Below are 22,197 nucleotides of genomic sequence, written 5' to 3' on the forward strand. Positions count from 1 at the left end.
TTAAAGAAACAGACATCTTACCATAAAGATATGTATTCACTAATTTGTGAAATAATACACAAACTAAATCGTTTTACTATATTATATTAACAAGAAGTTATATCACTATCTTGATATTAATAAATTGAAGTATGTGAGTGCTTCATATATAATAATATATACATAAATTGTTGATATACATATAATAAGTTAGACTAAATTTGATCTGCATTTTACTATCTTGAGCTAAAGGATCACCGAAAATTATTTACAGCTAAGTAGATTTCTTAATTTGTTTCATTCGCAATCATTCAATATTATATTTAGTACAACTATTAGTAGCTAAGCAATGGGTTGTGTTTTTTAGTTGACAGTTGTGTTGATACGTTTTCAAATATATGTTGTTGATAAAGCTTGCCTGTGAATATTTCATAGAAAATTCAAAATTCTGTGTTCAATTAAATTTGAATTCTGTTAAACTTATATTTCTCTTATATATTCCGATATACAGAGTGTTGCTGATAAGTCTGCCATAAATTAAGGGGGTATTCTTTGGGCGATTTTGAGTCATAAGTGTTCTATGACATTTTTCCGTCCAGGCCACTGTTTTCAAGTTAAGATTTGAGTATTTTACGGATGAACCCTAAGTTTTGTTAAGAAACTGAAAGACAATTATTTCTAATTTAATTAAGGGGTCATACCTAAAACACTTAAATCGTAACTCTACTTTTCAAAACACCCTGTATTAACGACGTGTTTTGAAAATAAAATATTACGAAATCTATTGAAGCATGAGGAAATAATTATTAATTTTCCTTTCGCGTTTCCCCACCTTCTTTTTGGTCAGTTCCGCGACTGTTCGTGTATCGATGTTGAATACTTAACGTTGGAATTACCCGGCGGCGGCTTATCGCTCTCAAAGAACTTTCTATTTTTTGATGTCTCGAAATCTTTCATTGCTACTTTCACTATTTAACTGTGAAAATAAAATCTCGTTTCCTATATTTGGTAAATCTAGGTTAATTTGGCGAGAGTGCAGCTGCTGCGTTAGATTTTAAGAATTACAGAGACTAATCGAGATATCGCTTCTGTTATTCGTAGTCCGAATGAATGGAATTGTAATAAAAATCCCGATTTAGTTTTCGTGATCTACACAAAAAAATTTGACAGGTTTTTAAGTGGTGGGTATTTTATAAAATAGAGACCATGAATTGCAGAAGGGTCTAACTAATGACTCGGTAAAATGATAAAATCATATGGACTATCCAATAAATCGGTACGATTTTGAAGTATTTAAAGGTGGGGATTAGAGATCTGAATTTATTTTTTAAAATGGTAATAAACAGAATATACTTCTCAACGGTAACTTATAGTAACTTAAGCACAGTAACAGTTGTATTTGCAAAGCTTCAAGAAAGCCAAATTTTTTTTAATTAGTGGCTAAATTAAGGGTAATTTTTTACAGTAATGTAGCTGGTAATATTACAGTTTGATTATTATAAAGCGGGATTTTTTAAATTACCGTCCTACATCCCAATGAAATATTGAGCTCCAAGTAAACTGAGAAACTCTCAAATTGCAAGGCTCTCACCAGGTCCCTAAAAGTCCCTATTATCCTGCAAGGTCCTTAATCTAATTATAAAAAAACGTCTTGGTTTGGACCAAGGCCGAAAAAACAAACGATATGTGTGGGGTTTATCAATGGGCTGAAGTTTCAGATATTGCAATTTTTTTAGTTATTTTTATCCATTTAATCCTTAATCAATATTAAATTCAATCAACTGATTTTACTGTTAATCGATCTATTCCCTCTAAATTAATTGAAAAAATTACATATCTACGCTTTTTCAAGAACAATTACATTTTCCGAAAACATTTTATCATGAAATTAATTATTTTGAAGGGAGTACGTGTTGAGGGATTTAATATTGAATATTTGAAATACTGTGTCTAAAAAGGCCAAGCGAACTTTGACATAATTCGAAAGGAAGATGTAAATATTTAATAGTGGATGCCAAACCAGGGTGTTGCACGAATTCATACATTTAATTTCGTATATCGAAATGCTACATTTCTAATGTCGCGACTGTGAAAGAAAGGTTGCACTGCAATTTTCATCTTCGTACTTTATACTTACTTGGGGCGGGGGGTTAAGTTAAGTGTGACCTTCTTCGTTTAACTGGTAATGAATGGAAATGAATACAAAAGCCATTGGTACTGAAACGTATTTCTTTTTATGTAATCTTTACCTATACCTTTGGTTATATTTATACCGATATCATATTTTTCCAGTGCTACAGATAGCTACTTACTAACAAAAACCACACAGGATAAACGATGTTGCTTTGTCTTAAGTATACGGCATTCGTTTATTAACTAGTCTGAACAAAATAAATTTAAATTATCATATTTTTTTTAACATCAGTCTTCTTAGCAACTTACCGATTTAAAGGAATAGCGACGTAATTTAAAAATTATCTCAAATCTAAAGAAAACCTTACTTTTTTGAGAGTATAAACTCTTCTGATTCCAAATATATGCTTGATTAATATTTAAATATGAAGGAAAACACAGAAAAAACACTTTGAAAACTTGAAATTTGGGGGGCAAAAGCAAATTTGCGGAGAAGATTTTTGGCGGGTTTTCTCCTTGCTACGTCACTCACGGCATCTCGCGGAAAAGCCAAGCGCGCGCGCCCGAGACTCCCGAGTATACCAATGCCGCGCGAATCTGAATAAAATAGGCTTAACGCGGCGCTGAGACACTTATAGGCGTCACGTGAGCGACATCAAGAGTGAAAGTTTCTCCTTACTACGTCATCAAGCGAAACAAAATTTTAACTAGGCCTTTTCCAAACACTAAACTTTGATTGCAATTTTACTAATTTATACGAAACCAAATACAAAAGTAAACATATCATAATAAACTAGATTTTTCAAGGATTTTTTTAGCATTATAAGTTTGTGGGTGACGAAAATTATGTCGCTAACACTTTAAGTTTTTTTTTTTGATGCAAACTTGAAAATTTGTCAAGCCAGCAACAATTAAAACTATGTCCGTCAAGTGCTTACACGAAATCCCTTCAAAATAATTAATTTCATGATAAAATGTTTTCGGAAAATGTAATTGTTCTTGAAAAAGCGTAGATATGTAATTTTTTCAATTAATTTAGAGGGAATAGATCGATTAACAGTAAAATCAGTTGATTGAATTTAATATTGATTAAGGATTAAATGGATAAAAATAACTAAAAAAATTGCAATATCTGAAACTTCAGCCCATTGATAAACCCCACACATATCGTTTGTTTTTTCGGCCTTGGTCCAAACCAAGACGTTTTTTTATAATATCTGTTACTTCAGTCTTAATGTAATTAAATTTTGAATAATTATGTTTGCTTTACCGTCATACATTTGGGGTTGATCTATTTCTAATTGCTTAAAGAAGTACTTCAGTATCGTTAATTACATTTAACTTATATCCAATAACATTGATTTCGATAAGCATATAATGTTGCACTTTATTTATGAAAGAAGCTTAAAAACGACGGTATTTGAAATATGGAAGAAAAATATTTGTTTCGTACACTGTATACGTATACAGTGGTGTCGAGATCAGACCAACAGCTTCCTTTATGTACAACCCCCAATACTGCCAACGGGTGATGTCATACTAAATTATACAGGGTGTAAATAAATGTTTAGAATTCATGTTTTATTGTATGCAAGTGACAACGAGTGACAAGGTACAAAAAGAATACTGGAGAATGCAACAAAATATTTTAAAGCACTGTCCTACGATTAGTCTTAGAACGTGGGCCTCAAATTGCAACCTCTTAACTGTTTATTAAACACCTCAACGTAAATATTCGACGTTTCTACCATTGTGGTTTAGGCAATCTTCCAGACGACTGTCCATGTCTTGCAATACATTTGCAAGCAGTAAACTCATGACGCATGGTAAGACTAATGGTATTGCCGTCTTGGGAAATCCTCGTCCGTTAAGGCTTGATGTAGGGGGTATGATAATGCCAGTAATGATGCCCTTGTAAACTGGCACAAACAGTAGAATGGCTTAGTGCAACTTCTTGTTCCACCGCTCTACTATTAGCATGAATTGGCTTCAAAACGTGCTACGATGTCAAAATCTATATCCTCATTACAGACTATACAGTCTCTTCTACGTTCATGATCTTGCACTACCGAAATCACGAAGGTGCTCGCCAATGTCGGAAAAGGTGCTTCGCACCGGATGTTGTCGGTGTGGAAACCGTTCGGCATAAAGCACTGCCTTTAGTTGAACGTTACTGCGACCTTCACCCAAAAAAACATCCTGTCCAATTTGTCGTGGTTAGAACAGGTTGGCATTTTGCTAGGAAACGAGACTAACTACTGTAATTCTACTACTTAGCTCCTACACTGAAGACCCTGTATATCAAAAGGGACCGGAAGTACCTCAAAGTTGAGTTTTCAAAGATTGCCAGATTGAGCAGGTCATGGGATTTAAAGTGATGAAGGTCGCTTTAACCTTCAACAAGTGACACCGCGGTATGTTTTTGGTGCTCCAATGTCCTCACCCGATAGGTCCAAACAATTACCATCCTGGTTTTTCGGCTCAGCGTTGCGGTATTGCCGGTTCCATCAGAAATACAAGGTCTGTAGTGTTACAATTGTAACAATACTCCTGTTAAAAAGGCACACAAACTGTACCCCCGCCCCCTCCCCCCAAAACACTTTTAAATTTCGCGCCTTTTCAATGGCTCTCTTTTCAATATGGGAAAAATGATTTTAAATTTTTTAAGTGTAAGAATTAAACAGGAAAATGGAGGCTGAGTGAAAGATAAGTATAGTTTTAATTATAATTTGTTAGTTTAATTATAAGGTATCCATGAATTTACCAAAAACATTCGTGTTTTGGGTTAATTTCACATTAATTATACTTAATTAAGTTTAATTTAACGGTTTATCTAGTGTGGATTTAGTTTATAATACAAGTTTCAATGAAATATTAACTTTAATTGCAATTACTCTAAAATATGTATGCGCTTTTGATGTATTTTAATGATGAATTAAATTAATTCGAAAGCGAAATAGGAAACATCTGTGGCTGTGCGAAAAACTTGCGTTGTTTTAATCTTAATTTGAGCGCAGTTCGGGAGAGTGGATTAAGCTTAAAAGTATAATTTATTGGAATTTTTTACCCTAATTGGAATATTTTGTGCAGTTTAACATTTTTGCCACAGTCATTATTTTACCCTAAACTTTTGAATTTCGCGCCAATTAATGTACTTTAAACATAGTTGAAATTAACTGAAGTGTGAAATAGAAAACATTGGGATTTACCAACGGCTTGGGTAGTTTTAATCTTAATTAAACAGTTTATTTAAAAGTTATTTGAGCTTTTAATCCAAAAAATGAATATTTTTGGTTTAATTTCACGTTAATTATATTTAATTGATTTAAAATTAACGTAAGATTGTATTTCGGCAGTGTACATTTAGGTTATAAATGACTTTCAATATATACTTAACCTTAATTGCAATTTTTAGTGGGTTTTGACTCTTATTTTACCTTAAACTTTCAAATTTCGCGCCTATTAATGTACTTTAAAGATAATTTAAATTAACTAAGTATGAGATAGAAAACATGGGGCTATACTAACAGCTTGTGCAGTTTTAATCTTAATTAAGTATTTTATTTCAAAGTTACTCGAGTTCTCATCCAAATATGTATATTTCATGTTTAAATTAACGTTAATTATACATAATTAAGATGAAATTAATGAAGGATTGAGGTTTGGCAGTGTTGATTTAGCTTTTAAAATGAGTTTCAAATCACCTTAATTGTAAAGTTAAGAAGAGTTTTTCATTCTTGCCAACACAATGTGTTAAACTTTTATCATACCACGTGCTAAATTTGCGGTAACATAAAAATCATCTATAACATATGTTAATGAATGATGTGATTCTATAGTTTAGCAACTTTGGCTTCAATAACAGTAATTAAATTAAATACCTAAACAATTCATAGCAATTTAGACAAATAAATGTGAACTGTGGAGATAGCCAACAACGTAACCCTCCGTTGCTGACGTGGTTACGTTGGAAAAATCTGCGCTGATGTAAACATGGAAATTATTTGACTAATTAAATTACATAACGACACTGTCCTCCTGGATTAATCAGCACCACTGTTACTTATATTTATGAATTAACAAATTCCACTGTTGGTAACAAATAGTTAAGCTGCGCTAACGTAAACATCACGACTCTGCAGTAGGGAAAACATATTAAACTTTTTGTCATCTTACGAGTAGTATTTTGAAGTTTTCGATCTTTTCACAGGGTGAAAAGCATTATCTTTATTTCAACACGTTAATAATTTGAATAGGTATGCCATTTATTGGAAGCGCACACGGTAAATACAGCATAAAAAGCCTAGTGTTAACCCGGTTAGGCTATGTTTCTAGCATAAAATTGAGCAGACTATACACAGGATTCCAAAACAAATGAGAGCTGGAAATCAGCCTTTTTAATAATCTTTAAAGAGTAACTAAAATAGGGTAATGGCAGCCCTCTGCCTTCGACTGTATTAAGCTCTATGGGGAAATAAGATGGGGTGCTATTAGTCTATACAACTTAAGCCTTGGCCGTAAAGAACGTTCAAAAACTTACTTTAAATGATATAAAAACCTCTGTTAACTGTAATTATTTACCTGAATTACTTTTCTAGACGAAAATTCGACCTGATAACGACGTATTTCTTATTAAGGGTGCTACAGTTAATTAGAAAATACATATAAAGGTGCTCAAGCTCGGTTGAAATACCAAAGTAATTTGTTAGCGTCCACTGCTAAGAAATTAGGAAAATCAGCAAGAAAGCCAACATTTGAAATATGTCAACGTAACTTGTTAGCACCCACAAACCTAGGCCCTTCTAGTTGTCAACGAGAACGAAATGTAGAATTAGGTTTAAGCGTGCTATAAGGTTAGGCTGACTTCTGGCCCAAAAGTAATTTTTTGACGTACTATCTTAATTAGTTAAATTACAAAAATTAGAATTCATTAATTAAAAATCGAAACACGTAAGTTTCCCATTTAATAAATGCTTGTTAATTTAGAAGTATTGCGAAAACTAACTTCGCTATACTTTTCCCGTATGACCTATGACCATTTCGTTAAAAAACCGAAAATTTTTTAATGCTTTTTCTATGGGACGCTAACCCTAAAAGGTGTGACTTTTTCTTTAACATTACGGAAGGGTGTCATGTCATATCTACAAGGGCCTACCGGCCCTGTAGAATAACAGTTTCCGTAAAAATAACGAAAAATCGTCAGTAGCACAAAAAATATCAGTTAATAAAAAGTTCGAAATGACATGTAATTATGTCTAGATGGCAAAAAAGAGTGAAATAATGTTCTTAACTTCACTCAATACTTAAAAATGTGTCGGATTATGATATTTTTCAATATTAAAGATGTCATTACAAAATTTTGGTTCCTATTTTACCTGCCATATTTTTATCGTGAAAGGTCCCATTTTCCCGCTATTTATTTTAGAGATTTTGATCGGGGCCCTGTAATAAGGGAAAGCGCCCTGTATCACTGTTACTAATTTTCAACTATGGTGGCTAGTTCTAAGGTTAAGGTTGCGATTGCCCTATATACTCAAGTTCAAATGCACTTGATAAATTGATGAAATCAGAGGCCCTGTAAATTAAAAATCTTATTTAATAGGAAAGTCCGTCTGATCACGAATCTCCCGAGTTACATTCATTTTGCGCACCGCCCTAGATAAGTTTCACTTTGCCGTTCACTTTACGTAACTATATCTAAGCAACTTCAGTAATTTAAAATATGGCATTGCATTGGGCGACATCTGTATTAAATTTCAGATTTCAGGAAAAAAAAACACCCTAAAATTGACCCTTCTTAAAATATTTCATCATTCTGGCACATAAATACAATATAATCATTATTTCAAATGTATTTACTTTTAAGTAATCTATGTGTAGTCTACCACATACCTTCTAGATGGCAGTAAAATCATAAGCCCAACCGAATTTAAATTGTGAGCGCGCCAGAATTCTACCAGGGAGGTCTAACGTTACTTACTCCCTGATTCTACTTTAATGAAAATATAACATAAATTTTCCCCAAAGCCTCAAACACGTTTAGTAAATTAGTTCGGAATAATTCGTTTAGGTAGCGCTCCCGACCAATGACACATTTTTTCGAATCGGCTTTCTCCTCTTTTATGTTACTGCTGACATTAAATTTGAATTTTTACACTCGGTCGTAAAAGTTCTATTTTCATTATTCAATGATGGCCACCATAAAGGCAATAAAAATGCTTCGTCATACATTCTTGACAAGCGGAAATGTTTCTCAGTGTTGGTAAAAAAATTAAATAATGACGCTACTTTGAGAGATAATATGGCTTAATAAAAAATTATGGAATAATTACCATTATTCTAATGAAATAAACTAATTATTCGAATTTTCGCATCACTTTCAGAAGGTTAGTTGTTCACATAAGTTTATAAGATATGTTCCATAAGTATGACACTACTTTGTATTGCTAGAGACTTACTGAGAGCTAGCTCGAGGATTGACCACACTCGGTTTTGCAATAATCCATTTTCCTATTTAGTCTGTACTAAGTCTTTGACAGCGCCTCACCCGGCGTCCCTCTACGAGAATCTATGGCATTCACCTACGTCACATCATGACAAGCTCTCAGTAACCAGTGACAAACTTATGGAACATATCTTATGAACTTATGAAAATAACTATATATGCAAGTTCTAAATATTTTTCAGATTGTTAGGAACAAGTTGTATGTCTATTATTAACTCTTACATTCTGATGAGACTTCATGTTTTTATTGTTCAATTCTATAATTTGTTTTGATGATCATGCATGTAACTCTATTTTATAGCTATATTTATTCGACTTGTCCTTAATTCGCAAATTCATTGAATGATTTATATGAACGGGTCTAATATTGTGCCTTTTTTCTTCATGAATTGTAATGCAAATACAAATCCATATACTTCTATTTCGGTGATAAGTAGATCTGTAAAGAAAAGTATATTTCTTCTTTTTGTGTAATATTAACGATGAAAGTGAAATGTTGGCCGTTGAACTCCTACGATAATGATATACCTTTGTCATAGTTAAGCTTGACTTAAGAGTTTAAAAATAATATCTAGGCTGTTTTTTTTTAGAATGTCGCTCTTCCAGACTTGGTCTCTTTGTTTATTACCATTATATCCATGATAAAGCATTCTCCTTTAAAAAAAGGGTTACAAATCGTGTCTAATACTGAGGGAGTTATTGTGATTTTTGATGTTTTGCCAAAACTGTTTCGTAAGAAGGCGTCTGGTTTGCCTATCGCTTCCTCGCCTAGAAAATTGTGTTTTTAAAAGACGACATAAATTTCAAAGTGAAGGATAGGCGAGATTCTAATAATTGGTGACCCCGACACATAATATGATAGCTTAAATCTTAGGAATGTTGAGATGTTGTGCCAATTCCGTAGACATTGAAAAATTGGCTTCTTTGGTCGCCAAGCCGTCTGTTCAATATCATCTCGAGGTTGACCTTTAAGAAAATCGGACAAAGTCTGTTGGCTCAAGTATATGTTTCTATATCCAAGGTTTCGCAACTTATACTCTGCAATTAGACGTTAAATTAATGTAATATCAGAAGCCGATTAGGCTTTACACATGAAGTACGTAACATGTGCCTGGGGGAGCTACACGATATTCTCTAAGCTCCTAGGAAAGAACCTCCCCTTACGCGGAGGGAAATAGTTCAGTAACGCGGCTCTTTCGGATCCATCCGATCCTTCCGCCTTAAGAACCGATTTACCAGGTACATAAATTGGGGAACTACTATAAAGACTGAGTAGGGTGTCTAAAATATTCTTTAGATAAAACTATTCACAATACCAAAGATTATTTGGGAGTAAGGCGTTAAAATGTTATCAATCTGGGTAGCTTTTGCTTGGACTATTTAAGACGCCATGCATCTGTTTTTTACGATGAATGTTTTCTGTTCTCGCGGTTACGGCGAGCTCAGCCGCCGGCGGCTCGGGAATCGGGATACCGGCACCATACCGCTGTTACCTAGACAAGGCCTAGTGTAGTTTTAGAGTCTATTATTATTCGCATAGCTATTTTTCTGTTGAAATTAGGGAATTAGTATAAATATTGAGTAGAGTGTCTGAAATATTCTTTAGTTAAAACTATTCCCAAAACGATAGATTATTTGGGAGTAAAGCACGAAAATCTTTTAATCTGGGTAGCTTTTGCTTGGACTATTTAAGACGCCGTGTATCTGTTTTTTTAACGAGGTATTTTTCTGTTCTCGCCGTTACGGCAAGTCCGGCCGCCGCCGGCGGCTCGAGATGCGCCGCTCGGTCTCAGCCGCTGATATCTAGCCAAGGCTTAGTGTAGTTTTCGTGTCTAATTTTATTCGCAGATCTATTTTTCTGTTGAAATTTAATGAAAATCTTATAATATTTAGTTGAAGACTTATTAAATGTCTCGAAAAATTTCGAAACTTTAGCTTTAAAACGTTAAATATTTTATAACGACTACCGAAATTCGCCTTCCGGGCTTCCCGGTTATGTCGACGGCGAGGTCGAGTCGAGTTCCCATTCAAGAAAATAGTAATAGCCGTCGCCGATTGGTCTGGCATTAAAGAGGTTATCTATGATTAGGGGGCTCATGATTGGTTAAAAGCTTTTTTGTTCGTCTGCTTAGTTTTTACTTCGGGAATATCATGAAATCCATGGCCAAAGCTATGGAAAAATGGGACTTACGTACTTTATGTGTGAAGCATAATCCGCTTTTGGTAATATTAGCTTAATTTTAGATAGAGACATTTTTTTTCGAAAATAAAGAGCCTTTATTTTTTATTTGTTTAAGAAATTTATTTTTTAAAGTTTCTGGTGATAATCTTGAACTTGATATAGTTATTGCAGTGTGAAAGTATTTATCTTTTAATTTGCATTCTGCATATTTAGTTAGTGTTATTATATAATAAGTTTTGAGGGTAACAGAATAAAACTCTGTTTGTCAAATGATCCATAAAACATTAAATTAAGGCCCAGTGTCCACCAACCTAATATATCATTAAACGTTTCGCGGCCCGCGGTTAAGTTTCAGAAACTTCGCACTCCTGTAAGCTAAGTTTTTGTTAGACGAAATACAACACATGTCAGCGATTCTGCCCTTTAGCTACCGACTGCCCTTTTTCCGCCGGAAGCGACTTAACCCCAACACGGTAGCACCCCTTGCGTCACCTTCCAAGTAAACCTAATTTCCTTCATCACCTATTGAAACACGATTAATCCATCCCATCCTTACCGAAGATCCTACGGCATTGAAACCCCTATAAAAAAGAAAGGCGCAGTTGAAATATGAAAAGGTAGTTTAGTTCCACGTATATGAATTTTAATTTTTAAACTTGCGACGTAATTCGAATTTCTTAATTTTATCCTTTAACCAAAAAGGTTGGCCACCCCTGTTGTAAAGTGAAATTTTATATGAAGGGCGGCGCAGGAGGCTTTGCAAGAAGTAAAAGCAAGTCCGCCATTTGCGCTCGTAGGCATAGAGTTCCCACTATCAAGCCTCTGGTGACGCTCTTTAATCAACATGTCCAATCAGAATATCTGGGATAATCTTACTTGGAAACAAGTAATAACGTTTTTTATCTAACAGCCAGAGGGTCGAGAATTTTGAGAAAGTCTTCGTCTTCCTCTTAATTGTCCCCAATACGTGTATCACACTCAGATTACTATCGCTGACTTTAAAAAGTTTCTATTTTAAATTCGACAAAATAATATTTCGAAATTCCCCGTATTTTTCTATCGAAAGTTGCTAAAAATAGAAATAATTAAAAACTTGAAGTAAAAAAAGAATCATTTCTTTTTTTTCAAAATTAACTTTCAACAAAACAACATTGTCATTTATTATTTACAAAAGGATGGCGTTTTAAACGCAATAATAACGCTTTTTATATTACAATATATTATACGTTCGTCATCACTTATAAAAATTCTAAAAATATTGGCTGCAAATTAATATATAACTAAAATTTGTTCAAATTTGATTGTTAGTATATTGGCTAATTTGAGGATGAAATTTCGGGTTCTAATTATAACGGAATATTATTCAGCTTTCGGTATATTATTGAGAAATCCCTTAACTGAACACATTAAAATTTATCGAAATCTAAAATTTGAGTATGATCTCCTGTCTACACTTATGGGTTCTGTATTTGTAGTAAAAGGGGGCCCTAAATGGGCGAGATGGCTGGCCTAAAATGCCTAATTAGACAGAACATTTAGCATAAATCGATAATTTGAAGTAAAATGTTCCCGTGCTGAGGATACGGGTTATGGGTGTCACGTTCTTAGAAATGATATTAGACTTCAGTGATATTTCTTTGTAAAATACGATTTGAAAAACCAACACCCATTTCCCAAAGATAGCAGGGAATATCTTACTTCAAGTTACCGATTTCTGTTGCTAATTGTACTAATATTAATTTAACCGTGGAACCTAACTCTAACGGTACCGGTTCCCAATAGGGGTACACCGTTAGCCGTGATCTTAATTTCCCTTCCGTCGGAAGCGGAAGCGTAAGGTTGCCAAGATTCCTGTGGTCCAGCTCTATGGACATCCCTACCGCTCTCCTCCTTCGATTGGTACCTGTGGGCGTTTTCAGAGCTTTCGTAGTGTTGGTCATGTGGTGGTGGAGGTGGGGGTGGTGGTCCAGCCCATCCGGCCTTGCTTTCTTTGTATTGAGGGTGGGCGTAGCCTCCAATGTGCACTTCCGGAGTGTAATGGTGATGAGGGACATCGGCCGAAATCTTGATCTTCAAGGCTTTACCACCCAAGAGTTTGCTGAAGATGACGGGCTTTGGGATAGGGATCGGGACAGGAAGTGGCAGAGGAAGTGGTAGAGGTATTGGTATCCTGTTTTCGGAAGTATATTATTAATTTACTGATCATGATTCGGTAATTGAATGGGAGAGTGAATAAGCGAGTCACAATGACGAAAACTAATTCTTTTAACATAACAATATTACAGTTTAATTATTATCCATTACAGGGCCTTTTGTTAAAATTAATAAAGTTACTGATTTAAGTTGATATAGTTTATATTTTCACACTCCGTTTCTTAAATTTATTCTAACATAAATACTTACAAGGACTTGAATAGGAGAAGTGGAATTAGAGCTTCACTGACGGCTATAACGCCTAAGAGCGTCACACACAGCAACGCAAAATTCATATCTGTAAATAAATAAATTTAATATTTAGCTTCCTTTAAAAATAACCCGTTACTGACTTGTTGTTGCTAATAATATTAACGAACTACCTATAATTATTATTATTATTTCAAATATATGCCTAGCTCAATTTATACTTGCATTGTGTAAGTCAGGAAGTTTTTTATCCTTTAATTCAATCAATAAACGTGATCATATTGTAGCATTTTAGAAAATAAAACTAATATTACAGCATCCTGATCATTGACGTTTTGACACGTTTAAGGATTTGTTTCAAATCTAGTTCACAGATTTGTTACTTTGTTTAAAAATGCTCAACACAAATTTAAATAATATAGAATTAGAAATAGTCGTTTGTCCGGCTTCAATTAAATGAAAGCCTTTATCTAAAAACTCTATTTTTGGGTGAAATCGAGTTTTATCCGTCCATTCATCCTATCTGATGTATGCTGAGATGCGAGGGCTCGGATACTTTAAGTAACCCTATTAAACTATAAAAGTGCAACTCCCATGAAAATTCACATTTTGGTATGATGTATACAAATGATTCAGGTAAAACAATAAGTTTATAAGAAATGTTCCATAAGTATGACACTAATGCTAGAGACTTACTGAGAGCTAGTTCGATAGCGACGCAAGAATTGACTACACTCTGTTTTGCAGTCCATCTTCCTAACTAGTCTGTACCATGAATCAAGCTCTCAGTAACCAGTGATAAACTTATGATAAACTTTATTGGAACTTAAAATTATGCCAGTAAAATGATATTTGACCAACATATGCAAATGTAAGAATTTCCAGATTTGCTTAACATCAGGAGAAATACTTAGTTTTTAAATGAAATTGGCATAATCACATATCGCATGCAAAAAAAGAAGCAGCGCAAATTGGCAGCAATCGATATACCACGAGGTAATTCTAGATAATTAATGTCGAAAGGTCAGAGGATGACCCACGTGTATGTATTACATAAATTTGTTTATTAACAATGATTTTCCCTTGTAAAATGGGAAACTCATAGCGCATTTTATGATGGCAATTTTCCAACCTCTTAATGGTAATATATTTAAGGTAAAGACTGTACATTAATAATCCCCAGTGAAGAGCGTAGGACTAGTTTTCCCCATCTCCTTCATTGACCCTGAAATGGCGAATTCACGTGGAGATAAAAGTTTAAAGAAACGTTTTCGTTAGAAAATGAGACTTCGGGACGCTGACCCAAAAATAATCTTGGCTGTTTACAAATATACGGGTATAGAAAAAGCTAACCTCGATTCTAATATGCGGAGAAATTTCTAATCGTACAATTTTTCTTTTTTATATTTGAAATATCAAGACCCAATTTTAATTCCCCCTATACTATTCGATAGATTTTTAGAAAGTTGAAAACGTAATAAGCCCATTTGTGTAGTATGCTTAACACTAATAAGGCTGCGCATATTTCATAGTATTGAAACTTATATATAGTGGGTGGATACTATTATATTTTTGGCATCTGTTAGTTGACCGGGTTTTCCTGTTCTTAATTATAATACCGGATGTGTATCTGATACTTCCCTGGGTGTTACCTTTTTGTCAATTTCTTAATCGTGTGAGACAAATTGAGTGAGTGGTGGAACTAAAGCCTAAATACAAGCAACTTTCTTATAGAAAACGCGTTTTTTCAGTCAAAAATAACTTGAAAAATCGTTACAAAAAATTTATATGGGTTGTTCCACTAGTAACTTCCTTCTCTATAAATAGAATGGTAGTTTCTTGTATGTACGCGTGACCGCTATAGCTTGTTACGTATATTTTACTTTCGGTTGTAGAGTGCTAGACAAAAGCTATTTTTTATGCGCTTTTGTTTATTGATTTTAGTTATTTATAAATATTAATTTTAAAATTTTAAAAATATGGATGGGCACTTAATTTTTGTTTAAACATTCGTAATTTTAATTCATCCAGTTATTTCCCTTATATTTTATTATGGCTCATTACTCGTTATAGCTAATCAATAAGAAATCTGTCGAGTTGTTTTATGATAAACATGAGAGAAATCAGTGAAATTATGGTTTTTAAGCTTGAAGTGTATGGTAATTAATCTAAAAAGGCAAAATTACGCGCAATACATCAAAGTGTAACGAACGTAAAGTGAGTTTAGTGTTTTTTCGAAGAATGCAAGACCTTAGCCAAAACGTGACAGTTTTATTCAAAGGAGTGCTTATATGTCATTTAAAATAGTATTAGGAATAAGTGTTAGTTAAGCCGCTGATTTGCAAATGCTGAAGTTACTAGAAAATTCAAATGACTAGTGTCTACTATTGCAGCCCAGTTAAGAATTTTACATACTGTAAATTTAGGACTATAGAAATTAAGTCTACATCTTTTCAACATGTTACATGCATTTCCCTATTTATTTTAAAATATTTCAAATAATCTGAACCTTCAGTCATCCTTATCTATTCTTTTATAAATCATTGATGTTTATGTTTTTATGATAAAATTAAGTATGACCGTATTGAAGCATATTTTTCACAATTGGCGTTGTACTATTCACAACAAAAACTTTAAAAATTCATCAACTATATTCGAATTTCGTTAATGTCATTTGAAAAGAATTGAACTTACTTGAAATTTATTTAGTTGTAATCTAAGTAGAATTCCTTGCAGCAGTAATATTCCTTATACGAAAATCCGTGTTGCGTTGTGTCTCGCGAGAGTGAAACCACTAAAGCGTGCCTAGAATGTACGATGCAATATCCCGTTACTCCGTTTATTCAACGTTATTTTTCCTTTTAAAGAAATATTATATATACCCCGTTAATATAATACTCTCTCGGACCTTACAATACACCTGTCGTCTTACTGTAAAATCTCGAGTTGAAATGAGGTGGTTTCCACCGAACCTCTTCTATAGACTTAAGGACTTGCCCCAGTTTTCAACCGACCGGCGAATAAGTTAACTCTCGCTCAGCACTTGCACTATGCCACTTTATAATACCCCATAAATGCCCCCGTACCAAAATTAACTCCTCAGATAGTCTCATGTTAAACAGGGGGGGGGGCGATTTTTTTACCTTTTATTTGTTTTCTATCGATGGTTTTCTACCGGGTTGAAGAATATACGGACGTGAGTCGGATATTAGTATTAGAAACTCGTTTTTCTATATAGTTGGGCCTAATATAATACTTGTTTGTTCGAATTCGATGGAAATGATAGCAAAAAAAATTGTTTTCCCGCGTCTATTATGGGATGGGGGGTCTAGCAATCTAGGTCTCAGTACCTTCAGGCAAATATTACTGTTGCTTTTAAATATATCTTTAATCGGAAATTAAATATTGCATGGGAATTTTTTATGTTACCAGTGTACGTTCTTGGTTTTATCAGATAATGTTGATTGTGGTTCCACTTTCGTTCATTAAGTGGGTATACGATAACAGATACAGAGTTGCAATTTGAAATTAATTTATCGATGAATTCTGAATTTATTCTAATTTTAAATATTCTTGGGTATTGCCTTCGTTACACTTAGATGTATTGTATAATTTAAGCAAGTGGTTGTTTTTTTATGCACAGTCACAGTTCGTTAATTTCCAAATTTGACCAACTGCATGCTTGATATCAGTAACACAAAATGAAGGTTGTAAAAGTCGTTTCATTGACCTATTCTAATCCCTTCTCATTTTGGCTTTATGAAAAATGGAAAATAAAGTGATTATTTTATCTATTCTTCTTCTACTTAATTATAAGACCAATCCGCATTGATAAACATCCAGGAAATAACTCAGAATTCTTTTAATACCCAATTTAGGTTGAGATTTCATAGATAATTAAGTTCAGCTAAAGTTCAGCTAGCTAGCTAATTGGACCAAGTCATCTTGCGACTTATTGCCACTTATCTAACGCCTTTACAATTAGCACCTCCGACCAATCGCGTAACGCCCTCCCTTGTTAACAAAATTTCCGTTTTACACTCCATATAGAATGAAATTTAGCGCCAGATTTTATAAAAATCGTGCGCGATGTGTCGACAATCTATGGCGCGAGATAGAGACTTGTGCTACGTAAATTTTGCTAGCAAGAAAGCGGGGCGTATACGCGATTGGTCGAAGGTGCTAATTTATAATTTTCGTCTGCACCTATAGGGTATTATCACCGACAACAAAAGCTTTGAGTACTCCATAATCAATCAGTTTTACTGATTTGTGCACGGCTACCTTAGCTTGTATCTATCTTATATTAATAAAATATCGATTGAAAATCACTTAAGTTTTCGTTTCACCTTTTAACAACTTTTAGTTGAATATAATTATAACATTTAAGCGTTACTTCATTATTTTTGACAGTGAACTAAAAAGAAAAGAAAACAAGAATGTGGGAAATGGGGAAATGGAATTAAAGTCAGTGTAAAGTTATCTGAGGGCTTTCGAACTCTAATTAGAATTTTGCGCTTTATGTGATTTTTTTCTTTTCGGTTTCTATTTATTTTATTAAGATTTAAAAGATCCAAAAATATTTAATTGGTCATTGCAAAATAAAGGGATAATCTCGTTTTAAGAATGTGTTTAAAAACGAAAGGTATAAAATTAACATAACTTAGATTCCCTCTTTTTCCTCGTGATCAAGATATGATCCAGTAGTATTGGATAAGTTTATCTAAAATCCTTAAAAGTTTATTTCTCGTGTCTTTATTTAAAACTCTCACGTTTTAGCAGTAAACGAGGGTCTCGCACTTTTATTTTCGATGATATTAAGGAACTGAAGCCTTTTATTCAACACTCATTTCGTAATTTGTGTCTTTTGTTCACGCGAGATTATACATCTATCGGACCGTGAACTGTCCACGCGTGGTCTTGTGTACTCTGTATAATAGTTCTCCCAAACAATTAAATTAACAAGAAATTATCAAACTTTTCGTCCGATTTTTATCTAATGTCTACAAAACTTATTTATCACAAAATCAATCAAACTGGTACAAATGTTCTAGCTGAAATTATTTACGTTTTAATCGTTTCGAAAGTCCTTAATGATGAAACCAGGGTATTGAAAGAGTGGGTATTATCAGAAGAATATAATAATTCTCTTGGAGAGAAGTGTATCACAAAGCAGGGTAATTGTGGCATGATTCTTTCCAACATTAGAACATTTGGAGCCAGGTTACTAAACCGAATCGTATACGCGATAAATAGTTCCCTCATCATTACTCCATTAGCGCTTAACTATTTTTCAAGGCGCGCTTGTGGATTTTTCCCACGTATTAAGAGGATGCAGAGTGTCATCCTTCTTCTATTATCCCTTTCTGGTATCATTTATAGCATATTTCGAGTCCACGTTTGATAATCATGAAGATATTTCACAGTTTAACATCTCTGAAAAATTGTTGTTTTAAACCGATGGAAACTGAAGAACAACACCAGTTTGTTCGAAGCGAGAAGTTCTGTTTCAGTTCCCAAATATTAATATTGTATGCCTACCTTTGTTGTTCCGTATTGAGTCAAGGTGTCTGATAATTTCGGGTTTATCTACTTCATTTTCCACTTTAGAAATGCTTATAAATGTTAAACTTGCAATTATAACAATGCATCTTCTGGTGTGTTTAACAGTGTCGTCAGTGTGTTTTCAAATGGACTTTTAACGACTTTATTATTGTCCCAAGTTCGTAAACCCTCAGTGGAAGTTGATATAATGGAAGGACGCAAAATTATGACAATGAAAGTTATCGAGAATCTGGGTCAAAACGAAAGTGGCATAAAGAATAACACGGGTTTTGCGTGTGCCTATAAAGGTGTATTTGAACGCGAAATAATAACACGCTATTTATATTTTTTATAATGATATCGGGTAAAAATAGGACCCGAATTATCAATAAAACTGACAACAGGCCAATGTGGTCAGTCTGTATATAATTTAAGATTGATCTGCTTTACCCAAATTGAATTCTAAAGATGTGAAATTATATCTTCACACTTCATATAGTGGATATGGTTTTTGAAGGAAAAGAAAATATTTTCTTTAACAATTTCAATCGAATTTAATGTGTGCTCCCCTGGTGCTCCTAAAGAAAGTATATAGATCTTATTATATGTGAGATTGATAGCAAAAGGGACTTGTGCTTACATCATGACTCTTATTTTGAGCTTCGGGTCAAAACCGTAAATAGACCAGTTTCATAGGTTGGAGGTAAAATTTAGTCTGTTGTTTGACCACCTTATCATAAGACGTTAGATATGACTTAATTCAAACACTGGACTCTGGTGGACTGGTAATGTTCAAGCCCTATCTAATGTTTTTGGACCCACATACCCCATGTAATCTTAACCCCATTTTAAAAGAGTTGTTATTGTTAATTTTATTTTTATCTTTTATTATTCATATAATTAAATGATAATATATAATATCTCGTGAAATCAAGGCGTAAATTTTGCTTAGATATAATTTTAAGTCTTCGTTAATTAGATATTTTTGAGAAAATAAGTGTTGGCGTGATATATTCTACACTCGTTATATATTTTTTGGGAGATAATTTTCAAATATTTTAACTTTTAAAAGTAATGGCAAAAATCCGTAACTTTGTATGAGAATATTAATCTGTATTAGAATTAAACTACAATAATATCAAGCTAATTTATCGGTTCAATTCAGATGTCCTATATGAAATGTATTAATCACGAGTTATTAGATTAGTTACTTGACACTTAATTTATTATAAATTATTACTTTATTTTGACCGACGCTTTTTTATTATTGAATACCGACCTGGTTTAATAATTTTTAATTTTAAACCTCTTTCTTTTCCCTTCCGAAAAAAGGTTGTGAATCAACTTCCGGCACTTTTGATTTTATAGGTTGTCGTTTTGGCTTAAATAGTGCAATTTATAATCATTTTTGATCTAGTTTCATCAACATGACTACATTTAATACACAAACTATTAACTGGTACACTTTTTATGAAATATATATTTTTTAAAGATATTAAATTTCACTAAAATATAAATGGTTCAATAACCCAGCTAAAAACTACCTCCTTCTGTTAAACAAAATAAGAACTCCTCGCCACACCTCAAGTTGAAATTTAATTTTTTGGACCTCTTTATGATATTATCTACTCACGAAATGTCTTATTCTATTACCCCTCAAAAAATATAAAACTTTAATTATTAATACAATGAAATTAATTGTAGTCTTCCTCAACACGCTTCTTCAAATATTATTGTATCTTCAAGTGTTATTTTTGGGAAAGTACTAAAATTTAAAATTTCCATAAATAATATTAAAGTAGTCTTTACTGTGCGGATTTCGCTCATGTTTACCTGAATATTTTGAAATTATAAATATAACAAACTAATATGTGAAAATATTTCTATTTTGGAGGCTCGAAATATTATGAAACTTCGGCTTTGACCGTGTTCTTCTGTTAAACTGATCTAATGCCTTGCCAGACTTTAGTAATTAGTGCGGTTATATGTTAATTTTGGGTTCACAATGTTATATTCGGAGATACATTCTTTTAGCGGTTTCTAAATACCCACAAGAAGAAACAAAATCTTTTGGTTGACTTTGACAACTTGTGACATTCAAGTTCAAAATACACTATTTTCTGTTGTTTTCACTATGTCTCCTTTAATATGTTCTGCAAATGACGGATAATTTAGTGGTTGTGAACTGCTGGTCTGATTTAGACTTAATTTATGTGAATTTTGAATTCAGTTGCATTATTGGAAAACATTTACAATATCTCATCATACTAGGTACCACTCTTTAAGGAAAATCACTTAACAAATTTGCAACTCGGCTTTCTCTAAACTAGTCAAACGCGTAGCTAAAATATAACTCGTCTTTAATAAGTAGTAGTAATTCAAATCTGTAAATTTTTTAATGATAAGTAAATGTTTGGTTAGACAAACACACTTATTAATAATTTCCAGTTTCTATATAAAATTAAGTTTCATATTGTATGCAACATTTAAATGCCGAGAGTAAGAGAGTTTGACGAAATTAAAGGCCATGTTCCAACGAAAAGGGTTTTGGCAATCTGAAAACCGATCATCAAGACTAAATATGAGGCGAATGTGCAGATTATAGAGTCCCTCACTGGGGCATAAATTGAGAGGTTCCATAACTAACTGAAAGCCGTGCAATGTGGTTCTAGCAAACTGAAGATTAACAATAAAGAATTCCCTGATGCAAAAATTCGGAAGGGATGAGACTATTGGCTTATCTTGAGTTTGCTAAAACCCGCATTGCACGGATTTCACTTAGCTAGCTAGACCCACTCAAACATTTTCTTGAAAATCTGCACGGTCGCCCCATTGTTAGTCTCAATGCTCGGCAGAACCCTTTTCATTGGAACTAGGCCTTAAATTTCTTCAAACTCTTTTTCATGAGTTTGACTGAGAAAATGACGTTTTAAATGACTACGAATGAAAACATATTGTCGCTTGATTATTATTATTATTGAACCATATCACCATAGCTAATACACATCTTTTAAGGTTCCCCTTTTAAACCTATATTTTATTACATTTGTGTTAAACATTATCATTTAATATAACGATAATTACGTTATGTAAATATATACTTTGAAAAGTCCCTATTCAAGCGATTCTTCCTCTATATGATCTGGCAAAGTATAGTATCGTTTCCGTAAATACTTCCCAGCACGTGAGTGCGATGATATCAGTCTCTTTTATACAGTACTAACTTCCCTTTTCTGTATATTTATAATAACGTTTTATCCGCGTCTGTATCATTGCTTACTTTTTAAAAAGTATCGTTTACACTAATGACACCTTAAATAATCTGAGAGTCGCGCCGTTTTCGTATTTTGCAGTTTTAGTTATCCTGGTTTTTGTTACATAACTACTCAAATCCAGAATACGACCTTTCCTTAAGTCCTTCATCCATTTAGCATGGTTTGTTAGACAAAGA

General features: G+C 33.4%; 2 protein-coding genes and 1 long non-coding RNA gene across 7 annotated transcripts in view; 1 reads left to right on the plus strand and 2 right to left on the minus strand.

Annotated features, from left to right (window-relative positions):
- The window catches only part of conu (Rho GTPase-activating protein conundrum), a 110,408-nt gene that overhangs the window by 73,937 nt on the left and 14,274 nt on the right, over window positions 1–22,197 (plus strand). The gene's annotated exons all lie outside the window — the stretch shown is intronic.
- Window positions 3,673–7,276, minus strand: LOC149610640 (uncharacterized). The gene is made up of 2 exons (XR_016376820.1): window positions 5,817–7,276; window positions 3,673–4,634 (listed from the first exon to the last, which is right to left on the minus strand). It is a non-coding gene; the product is annotated as an uncharacterized LOC149610640 (long non-coding RNA).
- Window positions 11,850–16,277, minus strand: LOC149610641 (uncharacterized). Of its 2 annotated transcripts, none has more exons than XM_089859070.1 (4): window positions 16,135–16,277; window positions 15,897–16,060; window positions 13,203–13,290; window positions 11,850–12,969 (listed from the first exon to the last, which is right to left on the minus strand). In XM_089859070.1, the coding sequence occupies exons 3-4, from the start codon at window positions 13,286–13,288 to the stop codon at window positions 12,540–12,542; spliced, it is 516 nt and encodes a 171-aa protein (XP_089715196.1). In that variant the 5' UTR covers window positions 13,289–13,290; window positions 15,897–16,060; window positions 16,135–16,277; the 3' UTR covers window positions 11,850–12,539. The 2 variants fall into 2 exon arrangements, with proteins under 2 accessions (XP_089715196.1, XP_089715195.1); XM_089859069.1 differs by having other exon boundaries at window positions 15,897–16,007; window positions 16,085–16,277.

This window comes from Phalangium opilio, unplaced genomic scaffold, assembly GCF_054372755.1.
Source record: "Phalangium opilio isolate 3A_F unplaced genomic scaffold, DU_Popi_V2 ptg000329l_1, whole genome shotgun sequence".
In the NCBI taxonomy this organism is placed as follows: Eukaryota; Metazoa; Arthropoda; class Arachnida; order Opiliones; family Phalangiidae; genus Phalangium; species Phalangium opilio.